This window comes from Humulus lupulus, chromosome 3 (genome assembly GCF_963169125.1).
Source record: "Humulus lupulus chromosome 3, drHumLupu1.1, whole genome shotgun sequence".
NCBI classification, from domain to species: domain Eukaryota; kingdom Viridiplantae; phylum Streptophyta; class Magnoliopsida; order Rosales; family Cannabaceae; genus Humulus; species Humulus lupulus.
The window spans coordinates 282366849-282379301 of NC_084795.1; the positions used below are offsets into that span (position 1 = coordinate 282366849).

Genomic DNA, 12453 nt, shown 5'->3' on the forward strand with positions numbered 1-12453 from the left:
ATTGTGGAGAAACTATAGTACAGGTAACAAAGGTACTTCATACACAAGATTGGATCGTAGAGACTTTAGGTGTGCTTACATGTTATACAACAAGGAATGGCTTGGGAATTTTCAACTAATATATGGTGGAAACGTGATTGTGGAGAATAATTAAACAAGTGCAATAGTAGGGATTGGCATGGTAAGCATAAGAATGTAAGAGAATGTATGATGCCATGGTAGATGTTGAATATAGAACCATTTGGTCTTGTTTGGATGGTAGGATTGGATTAGATTAAAAATATAGAAAAATGAATGAGTTGGGGAAATGCAAGGAGATGGGGATTATTGAATATGATAAAAGTATCTCAAATTTTTCTATGGGATTAAGTTATCCCAAACTAGAGGGATTATTTAGGTTGTTAGATTAATTTTTTCAACATCCTCTCTAATTTGATAATAAAATAATATTATATATGAATATAATACAATGCAAAATCTCAATTTCCAAACGTTACCTTATTTAAATATAATGCTTCGGCGGTATCCAAGAGGTTCCCTCAAATATAGATAGTGTGGATTTCGATGATATTCTCACTAGTGGATATGGACAAAACAAATAGATTCATGTTGTCTTTGGCTGCCCAATATGATTTAAAACTAGGGCAAATGGGTGTCAAAACAACTTTCTTGGAAGATATATTGGTAGAAAGGATATTCTTGGAATAATCATAAGATCATTTTGAAGTTTGAAAAAAAAAAAGTAATTAAAGACATGGTTTGTTTAGAAAAGAAGTCCATCTATTGTCTTAAGCAATCCCCTTGCCAATGATATAAAAGGTTTGACACTTTCATATTTCAACAAAATCTTCAAAAAAGTTTCATGACACATTTGTATTTTAAAGGCTCCAATGTTTTGAAAGCAAAATCACGATATGTTGTGATGATATGTTACCAATAAGAACGGAAATAAAGAAGATATAATTGAGGAAATGAAGAGGGTGTTAAAATCTAAATTACTCCATGGGATTCATTTTTATAATGGTTTGAAATCTCATAAAGCCATATAATTCGGTGATAACATATTTATGGTAAATGGTCGTAATTAATTTTTTTTCAAAAACAATAAATATGGGAGTTATTCAACAAATTATATGAAGATTATAGTTATTATATATCATTGATATACACTTAAAAGTTTTTTTTTTTGCCACCAAATTTATGAATATTATAATAGGTCACTCACTATGGATGATATAAAATAGATATATACCTTCAAAATTTTAAGAAAAAAAGATAAAAGAAAACAATCAAAAAGATTTTTGTTTTATATATATATTTACTTATTACTAGTGTCTTTTGTACATATTTATAAATTACTATTCATAATTTAAATATATTTTTTAATAATATCTCTGTCCTCTTTCCTCATTATTATTTCATATTTTAAATGAATAAAAAAGATTAACAAATATAATACATATATAATACAATAAAAATAAAGAAACTAGTATATGGTGTAATAATGAAAATATTAGATGTAAATAATAGCAAAAGAAAAAAAGTAGAATTTTGGTGATATATTTCAAAAAATATAGAGAAGCTATTGAGAGTGCTATGTGACATGAGAGTTTCAAGAAAGACTATATAAGAGTATGTTTGGTTAGGTTAATGAATTGAAAATGTTACAATTTTCATACATGTCATTCGACTCTTTTGTTTATATAATTGCAAATTATAATACTTGAATGTCATTCGAAATGGAATAAATTTTTGTGGAAGGGCTATTCCAACAAACAGAAATGTTCATTCCAATGCATGATAAAAAAATTACTTATATTTATATATTATATATCTTATTCCACTTCATCATTTCATATTCTTACTTCAATTCCCATACCTCCCAACCAAATGTAATCAAGGTTCAGCTTGTCATTACTGCATAACATGCCTTTAAATTGAGGGTTGTTGTGTCTCGGTTGTTGGTTTTCACAACTTGTTATTTAATTTAGCTACTTAATTTTAATTAGTTCAAAGGCTCTTGTCCGATAATTGAATATAGTTGATGAGGAAGGTAAGTAATTAGTTCCAAAACTAACACATTTAGTCATTCCATGAAGGTACGTACGTAATTTTGTTTTCGTCCTCGTGTTTTGAGACAAAAAAAATTTCTATATATGTGTGTGTGATAGTTCTGTTTTATTTTCTCTTATCTTTGCATTGCAATGTAAACATATTATAAGGTTCCAATACGTAGGGATTAATAAAAATAATGTATTTAAAATTATTCATATATATGGGTGTCTAAGATTTCTTTTTTTAAAATCTAAATTGTTCTTTAATAATTAATTGTATTGCGGTATATATATATATATAACAATTCTCTTACAAGGGTTTCACTTTAAGCCCTACCGGTGGGGCTCTCAGTGTTCTCGACTTGTGAACAATTTTCGGTACGATTTTTTTATGACCGTGTATATTGTAGCTATTTAGAGTATTAGCGTGATTTTTAGAAAATTCTGAATAGTTTACAGTACCGAAAACTAGGTTCAAACATGTTGCACGCGTGACTAATTTTTTTTATGCACGTGGAAAATATGTTTGAACCTAGTTTTTGGTACTGTAAACTATTCGGAATTTTCTAAAAATTTGCAACATGCTTCAAACAATTACAATATACACAGTCATAATAAATTACGCCGAAAACTGTTCATGAGTTGAGAACAGTGAAGTGCCTCACCGATAGGGCTTAAAGTGAAGCCTTTGTACGAGAATTGTCATATATATATATATATATATATATCCATTAGAAGTGACAAAGCATAATTCATTAAAGTGTTGACTTTAAATAAAAAAGAAGCTAGCTAGTACCTACACATCTACATTAGTATATTTCAAATATAATTATAACAAGTATGTATATGGAATCTATAACAACTACTTTGGAGAAGGCAGTGCTACCTTGGGTACATGTATATATATGTATGACCAATCCAAACAGAGGAAAAAATAATGGAAAATCATGAATTAATTAAGAGTTAATCATCAATAAACTAGACAAGGTCCATTGGAGCTTGATTTTACCAAGTTTATAGCGAAAGGCTTGTATGTTGATAGATATCATATATATAATAAATTGTTTATTGTATTCATCACCATTATATTTAATTTTCAAGAATGTATTTACTTATTTACTTTACATTGTTTACTTATAAGTACACGTGGCATGTTTTCCCTATTTTAATTTTACAGCTTTTGTAAAATATATGTTGAAACGTTCCAAGACTAACTAATTTAATTATATCGAATGAAGCACAATTGTTTTAATTGTGAGGACATATTATATCGTAATTAGTCTAGTATACGTCTCTCTATATATAAAATATTGATTCAGTTCATATATAATTTAACAGAAGTTAATAAGGAGCTCAAACTTTGTGTAAAGTTTTTTACGTCACCGTTGTAAGAAAATTAGGGTTTTGTTGGGATTCAAACGTTGCAATATATTATAATATATCGTAATTTATTTATAATGTAAACCAAGATTTTTCAATAAATTTGATCGATGAATAAGTTTGTTTATAAGTCGAATTTTAATTTGCTTTTTTTTTTTTGGAAAGGATTTTAATTTGCCTTAGCTAGTTATATATCTAACTTGCGGGTGCTTTTCTATTTTTCTAATGTAGCAACAAATAAGTACTTAAGAATTTATTTTTGTTTGATTTCAAAAGAAAAATGATCGGTTTTCTTTTTTGTCAAAAAAAAAAAAAGATTTTTTAATTATAGGAACAAATATTTTACCACTACGGACAGAGAACAAATATTGCACAAAATTCTTGGATAAATTTTGATAAATAATAAGAGATAATTTATCAATATTTCCGATTTTTGTTCAAACGGGACTAGCTAGTTAAATAATTTTAAATATTGATATGAATATGAGAAAAGAGTAAAGAAAAATATTTTCTTAAAATTTTACAGTAGATTTGTCTTTTTGAATATATTCATAATTTATATTGATTAAAACTATTACTATATTTATTTTGTTTTCTTAAAAAAAATAGTTTTTTTTATCATAATTTTGGTTTGTATCCACACAAAAGAAAAAAAGAAACCTTCTGAATTTTTTTTTCTATCCTAAAATCCAAAATCCATTTTTTTTTGTTGATAAAAATGAACATATATAAATACATAATTACCCCCTTTCAATAAATATATATATATAATTACCTTAATTATTGTAGTAGTAGTAGGAGTGATCACGTTTCAGGGCTTCCTTCAACACTCCGTTCTGCAGTACAAGAGTTTTCCTATTGTGATCCCGCAATGTTCCACCAGGGCCAAGTTCATCTTTCACGTTAAATGGATGAATTTTAACGAACCTTTCTTTACCATCGATAAGCACTCTGAGTGGTTTGTCTGGAAAATATAATGGAATTTAGTAATATTTGATGAATTCATGATCATGTTACTCAAACTTAAACTTTAATAACTTTCCATGTCGATCAAAACATAAACGAAAGAAATGGATCGAAACATATCCATTTATTTTCTCAAAAGTAAAATAGAGAGAAAAAAAAAGGCAAAATAGTCATGAAGATCAGCTAAAGAAATATTTCCTCACCACCAAAAGTTACAATTTTAAATCCATAAAACAAGAAAAATGTTACCATATATATTCAATATGCATATATAAATATAAAGATATATAGATGTAGTTAGTGATTTGTTGATGCTGTTTTTGTTCATGGAGTGGCCATGAAATGTTAGCAAGAAAAGTGTATAAAAGCATCTTTCATGAAGTGATGATGATAGAGATTTGTTATCAAACCACTTGGTCCAGGCGTCGGACATTTTTTGCCTTGGAAAGCATCAGTATGACGTTCTGCAGTTTTCTTTTGACGATCAGGTCCAACAGTATCTCGCGGCCCAGGCCCTTTGGAAAAGGCACCATTGTTGCCACCCATTATTTTTTGGTATACTTCTTCTTGGACAGTATCTCATTTAAAGATTGTATAATATATATATGGTTACTTTAATATTAACAATTCGATTAAGATTAAGAAGTTACTTTAATTGATATTTCTAAAAATAAATTTTGATTTTTTCAAATTTTTGAAAGGATTATCTGATGAAAAACGTGTATTTATTCTGAAAATATAATATTGTAAACTTTTCATTTTTCAAATACATGTTAATTTTTAAATATAGCTAGTGTTTCTTATTAGCTGGAAACAACATTAATTATGAAAAAAAAATAACTAAATTCGAAATTAATGTTGAAAAAAAATATTTACCTATTGGTGATTTGTTATACCAAATCACTATGTTGCGGCATCATCATAATCATTAGTACTCATGTATGGTTTTACATTAAAAAAATAATAACTTGTATATTATTAATCCAAAAAAAATGAAGAAAAAAAACAAATTAACCTGTTACCATGTCAATGCCTCTCTTGTTAACTTCGAGCCTTCATCAGAATCTCAGTGGTGGTTGTCAATATTCCAATTAAACAAAAAAGTTGACCACTTATTAAACTATAAGTTATATATATGAGAATCATTCTAAGTATATAAAATAGATCTAAGTTAATAATTAGTTGTAATATACAATTTTAATTAAATGCAAACTGATGTTAATTTGAAATCACTAATTACTCCTCTGTTAAAAAAGCAGCAAAACGCAGGAGTTAAAATTAGGGTTTCCAGAAAGGCTTTTTTTTTTTTTTTGAAGTAAAAGTTTCCAGATATTTGTTTGTGTTTATATACATAGACGCACAAATATTTATTTATTAGAACAATATTGATTTATTTTTTCATGAATAATGTGCTCATAATTTTGATGCAAATTATCAATGATTTGCAATTAGAGGTGCACAAACTTCTAGAAAAAATAATCAAAGTAAAGTTTGTTAAAACTAAATAAGGAACACAAAGATTTATAGTGTTTGAGTCTATATATATGTCCACTATGTTCATATTATGGAAAAAGCATGATTACAAATGAGAGAATTTATTCTAGATCTCAGAATGATTGAAAACTGAAGACTAGCATCCTTTAAGAATGAAATTCAACTCTATTTATAACGAAGCATAAATACTGATTGGTAATTTGAGAATAAGAAATATTTTGTAAATATGGTATCCTATTACAAGATAATAAATTTTTAAATTCACATAAGCTTATTTGAATTTAACTTACACAAAAATATTAATAAAATAACATATAGAATATTCTAGAAAAATTATTATTTACTCATCCATACCATATGTACCAAAATTATAAATAAGACCTTTGATGTTAAATCAACAGCATCAAACTTAGAAAAAATTAATAATCTGTGCCTACATGGCACTTCATTACACCACACAATAACAAACTAAGCCTTCCAACAACTTTATTAAAAAGACAATTGAACTAATAGCTAATAACTAATTACTAATAATAGGAACTACGGTGCTTTACATCCAAACTTGGCTTGTTGACAAACTCATTTAAGTTTCTTTGTAGGATGAGGCTTTCAACTGCATCCTTCAGATCATGACACCCATTTGTTTCATGGCCAATGTCTTTGTGGAGTTCACAATATTTTTTAGGGTTACAACTAGCTCAATTACTCTTGATAGGGTTTGGTTTATTGAACAAGTCAAAGTCCTCAAAGTCAGCACAAAAAAGTCAATGGAAGCATTTAGTTCAATGTAGTTGGTATAGCGAACTAATGGGGCAAGATTCTTCTCTGGCTCTTCAACTCGCTGCTTCTTTGGACTCTTGGTTGAGTCTCCTAATTGTTTCTCGTATTATCTCCATTGGCTTCAGTGTTGTTATATAGTGAGCCAACTTGTTTACACATCTGTAGTACCCAATGTAGCTACTGAGCTCTTTATCTGCTAGTATTGTTATGCACTGCTCGCCTTGTAAGTCTTTCCATGAATCCATTTAGGGAATATTGTGAAACAGAGATTGAATGAATTTCTTACTAATTGTTATTGAATAAACTTGATCATTACAAACCTATTTATAAGCTAATCTGTGTTAAGCACCAAGACTGGTTTAACCGAATTGGTTAAAACCAATTCACTAAAAGACAAAAAAACGGTAATAAACTAAAAACAGAAAAGCAGAAAGAAAGGAAAAATACAATACAATCAGTTGTAACTAATGTAACTAAAATGCAATAAATATATTTTCCTAATACCCCCTCCTCAAGATGGAGCGTAGATGTTGAAAACGGACATCTTGGATATGTGTGATGATAACACAGGGAATGAAAGTGGTTTAGTGAAGGCATCTGCCAATTGAAGAGAGCTGGAAATCGGAATAAGGCGTATAGTTGAATCCTTGACTTTGTCTCTGATAAAATGACAGTCTAATTCAATGTGCTTCGTCCGTTCGTGAAAGGTAGGATTATTTGCAATGTGTATTGCCGACTGGTTATCACAATAAATAAAGGAAGGATTGGAGTGAGGAAAGTGAAAGTCTCGAAGAAGATATCTCAGCCAAGTAATTTCACTAGTAGTGGCAGCTAAAGCACGGTATTCTGCTTCTGCGGAACTTTTGGATACAGTAGGCTGTTTCTTTGTTCTCCAGGAGATAAGGGGATCGCCTAGAAATACACAGAAACCGGTTGTGGATCGTCTTGTTGTTGGGCAAGAAGCCCAGTCCGAGTCAGAGAATCCACGAAGATGCATGGTTGAGGAAGAAGAATAGAGAAGTCCCTGGCCGGGACTACCTTTCAAATATCTGAGGAGATGGTGAATGGCCTGAAGATGAGTGGTGCGAGGACATGACATAAACTGGCTGAGACAGTTGACAGCGAAGGTAATGTCAGGTCGAGACAAGGTGAGGTAGAGAAGACGACCAATTAATTGACGATAGTGAGAAGGATTAGCTAAGATTTCGCCTTGTTCATTGTCAAGTTTCAACCTCGGATCCATTGGAGTCTTGCTTGGTTTACTTCCCATGTATCCCGTGTCTTCAAGGAGTTGAAGTACATACTTACGTTGTGACAAAAACAGAGTCTCCTTTGTTCTGGCTATCTCAAATCCAAGAAAGTATTTGAGGTCTCCAAGGGTCTTGAGCTTGAATCTTTTGTGCAGGGCATCTTGTAATTTGTGTAGAACTGAGATGTTGGGCCCTGTGATGATAATGTCGTCCACGTACACGAGTAGAGCTATGAAGGTGTCATTGATACCTCTTGTGAACAGCGTATAGTCAGCTTGGGACTGCTGGAAACCTTCTTGTATGAGAGCATCTGTGAGTGTTTTGTACCATTGCCTCGACGACTGTTTGAGTCCATATATGGACTTGTGCAACTTGCATACCAAAGTATTACCTGTATTAGAAGAATTAGGCACAGTTAGACCTTTAGGCAAGTTCATATAGACCTCTTTATTGAGGTCCCCATTTAAAAACGCATTTTTAATGTCTAATTGTAATATATGCCAATGATGAATTGTAGATATAGCTAGCAGTAATTTGAAAGTAACCATCTTTGCAACAGGAGAAAAGGTATCAAAAAAGTCAAGCCCTTCTTGTTGCGTGTAACCTTGCGCAACAAGACGGGCTTTATACCGTTCTATACTCCCATCACTATTATACTTCACACTACAAGAAAAAACAGTATTCATAACACTTAAAAACTGCTAACTGGGACTATTGATAGCACTTCTGAAAATGCTAACGTAGCCCATGTTATTAAAAGTCCAGTCTTTTCTATAACAGTTTTTGAATGTTATGTTCGGTGTTATCTTAAACTATTCAATAACACATTTTTAGGTGCTATAATATTCAAATAATAACATTTAGATAGAGTTTTTGGTTATAAATTTGAAGTTTAATCTTGTACTTTTTTCATAACACTTTTCAACTGTTACATTTGATTATTTTGATAACATTTTTAGTTTGTTATATTATATAAACCATAACAATTTTTTACGCTTATAATATGTTTTTAAATCATAACATATAGTAATAAAATTTTAAATTTTATTTTGATAAGTATACTTATATGGTTTTTTTTTAATTAAAAGATTTTCATTATTGTATTTTGATAAAAAAAATTCAAAATTAATCATAAAATGTAATTCTCAATAGATTGATAAACCACAAGTATTACATTAAACAATAACTAATTCAAACCATGAATGTGTCTACATCATGAGATCTTAGTTCTAATTTAAGTTTGAAAGCATAACATAATAAAGTTTTATAATCTTGAACAATTTTTACTTCAAAAATGAAAAATAGAAACATTACAAGATACACAAAAGTAAACCATGCGTGAAACTTGCTCCATCCTTCAATTCATCATCCTTTGTGCACTTGTCTTTGTTGTGAGTCCATTTGTTTAGCTACAACAAAATTTAAATAAGTAATGCTTCAACTTAAAGTTATAGTAAACTAAAAGAGTACATAAAAAAAGTTAATTACCTAATTATAACTAGAGCTTGAATAGCAGCCGAGGTGCATTCCACATATCTAAAGAGACATCATAGTTATAATCGGTGAACCTAAAATCAAAGAGAATGAAAAATAAAAAACTGATATAGTAGAAGGTTTTCTTTTGGCTCTTACGGATAATCAATGACAATGTCACCAAAGGTTTCAGCAGGATTGATCAGCTGAAATACAAATGAAACAACAAAAAGATTAAGTTCCATCATCTATGTTTCACAGAAGATGGCAAAGGAGCTCACAAAGGCATCTTCTTGTACATATGTGTTTTTTTTTGGGAAATATGCATTTCAAAAGTCCAAAAATAAAGATGTGTTCCACACATAAGAGCAATATAACATCAAATGAATGATTCTGAATTATCATGCAGATCCAGATATTAAACAATATCCGATCAGCATAAGTTAATAGAGAGATTATATGTCATGAGGAACAAAACATTTAACTTCGGATTCGAACGATATAATACACAGTAATATGGAAAAAAATTCAAGGGGAGTACCTTCAACTAATGGTAGGATCTAGTGAGTTCATATGTTGCAAAGCCACCATCTCCATTCTGCAACATTGTAATTCCATAAAAGAAAAAAAAAAAAGATCTGATCATGAATATGATATTTCTTCTTTCAAAGCATAAAAAATAGGAATCTCAACTATTAATATGAAGATAGTGGAGAAAGAACAGGACTGTCTGCTAAAATCTGTCCCTTTTAATACATTTACAGAGCTTAATTCTTAGAGCATCATGATTCCACTGACATTCAGACATATTAGGTACCCACACTCCCATTTAAAGTAGACACTTAATACAGAAATTGTGTGAGATTTATTACTTGCTCTTCAGTCTCAGATTACAAGATAATTAAAAAGTATCTCTAAATGTGCCACTACTGTTCGTCACTATGAAAAACAAATTCTCCTAGTACATTATAGCATCCTTTACAATCATCTCAAATGAGACTCATTACTAATTGAAACAATAAGAAAATCTAGCAAGATAATAGTGAAAATCTTGAATAACCAACCTGTAATGAGAGAATGACATTGACAGCATCATATATACGATTTGGCTCTAATGGTTCACCAACAATATCTGAGGGAGGTTTTGATAATAGAAGAGTAGCCTGAGAAATGAGACATAAAAATTATTAACCAGTAAATAAAATATATGAAAAACATTGAACGTTGTATGCAAGTACTTTTAATCCTTCTGCTGTACAATCTGAGATGGGCCAACCATGATCACGAGTGGAGAAAGGCCAAGCACCCTTTGAAATGTGGCGATACCAATTATCAAGATCACCTAGGCAATCTTCTAAAACCTATAAAAAGATATTACTAACTAGTCAACGAAGGAAATGTGGGGAAGGCATCAAATTGGACTTAGAAGAATTAGTTGAATTCAGACCACAGAGCTGCATTGACCTGTGAAGTTTTAATGAACTCATGTGCCTTTCTTAAAGTTATGCTGTATTCTTTGACAAGATCAGTTGACATAATTGCCTGAGCAGCAAAACTAGTGTCCCATAATTGACTTCCATTATACCCCTGCCATAAAGTCATTTATGTATAGGAAGTTAACATAGCACTCAAACTGTTAGTCGCAAAATTTGTCATAATTGAAGCAATTATCAAATGTGTTCCATAGATTTTTTTTTCTTTTAAATGCACCACAAAGAGGAAATATTATCAGAAAGAAAGTGAAATTACAAACATCCTAAAGCACAAAAACCTGTAGTAGTTTAGCAATCTCTTTCGGTGTTTGTAATAGGATTGCTGAGTCTAACTCTATTACATAATAATCCTATTACAAACACCGAAAGAGGCCAACTTATTGTCACAAGTATTGGCTTCTCAGAAGTTGTGAGAATAAAACAAACAAATATCACTTTACTTGAAAGGAGTAAAGTTCTACAGCAAACATTGTGCAGGTATCATGTTATGACTTAAAATAGCTAAAGAAGCAATCTCCTATCTAAAAGTTAAATCTCTTCCTTTGTTCCTTGCTTCTTTATAGCTAAAAGCTGTTTAATACTCAACACAAACATGGATTCACCAGACCAAAAGAAAAAAGTGCAACACAAATATCAATGCTAAGAAAAAATGAAACATTTGGACCTGCATTTTCATGCCATCTTCAGCAATCCATAGATAATCATTGATTCTTGGAAGGTGCAACTTGAAAGCCTCTGAATTTGGATCTTCAACCCAACAGCAAAGCATGTTTAATACCTGTAAATCACATTCATAGCTATAATCCTTCACAGATTTAAGTATGAGGTTTTATGTGTTCCTCTCTTCACAAAAGTAAGTTTCAACATAATAAGGATTACTATTTGATAACATCAATACCTTATTCACAGGTCCAATGCAAACATAACGAGTGTTCTCATCTTCATAGTGTATATGCTCCATTGCTGAGCGGAGAGCCTTTTCTCTCAATTTTTTTCCTGGCCAATTCATCAGAACTGGTTCAACAGCCTTGTGAAGAGTCACCCAGAGGATATCTTGAACTAGTGGATGCGGGCAATACAAATCTTCCTGTGAAAACAAACATGTCATATTTTGATAAGAGAGAGGAAAGAAGTTTTTCTATAACTAATTCGGAACTAAAATTGGTACTTTACGACAACCATGAAATCCTTTTGGTCATTAGAAACGGATATGCATTTTTCTGGTTAACTCATATTTTTGCTGTGTATGCAAGAGAAAACGTTTGCTATGGTTACTGTATCAAATTCAAAAGTAATATTTATATATACATAAATAAATATATATTTTTTATTTTTCTATTTACTATGATCAAGACTCAATCAAATGTGTTACCAATATCTGCAGAATGTTGAAGACTTTGCACTAAGATACAAATTAGGGCATAAATGGCATATTCCTAGATAGATGCAACTAGATTGGAAATACAATAACCTTTTGACTAGCCTTTGCACATAAATTCCACGCCTCATTCCAATCTATTTCATGATAGGGGACAGTGAAGAGCTCCTTCCTCATAGACAAAA

At 30.5% G+C, this 12453-nt stretch overlaps 1 protein-coding gene across 1 annotated transcript; it reads right to left on the bottom strand.

The window, feature by feature from the left end:
• Positions 1-9923: 9923 nt before the first annotated feature.
• On the bottom strand, positions 9924-11998 carry LOC133825818 (cycloartenol synthase 2-like). The gene is made up of 6 exons (XM_062258713.1): positions 11789-11998; positions 11555-11668; positions 10862-10984; positions 10636-10758; positions 10462-10560; positions 9924-9995 (listed from the first exon to the last, which is right to left on the bottom strand). Exons 1-6 carry the CDS (start codon positions 11996-11998, stop codon positions 9945-9947), a joined length of 720 nt encoding a protein of 239 aa, XP_062114697.1. The 3' UTR covers positions 9924-9944.
• Between the last annotated feature and the right edge of the window lie 455 nt (positions 11999-12453).

Excerpts from the sequence above, each read along its gene's own strand:
- LOC133825818 (XM_062258713.1), bottom strand. The coding sequence starts at position 11,998 with ATGACATGTTTGTTTTCACAGGAAGATTTGTATTGCCCGCATCCACTA. Across the intron at positions 11,669-11,788 it reads GCATTGGACCTGTGAATAAG|GTATTAAACATGCTTTGCTG; the intron begins GTATTGATGTTA and ends TGTGATTTACAG. Across the intron at positions 9,996-10,461 it reads ATGTCATTCTCTCATTACAG|AATGGAGATGGTGGCTTTGC; the intron begins GTTGGTTATTCA and ends ACAATGTTGCAG.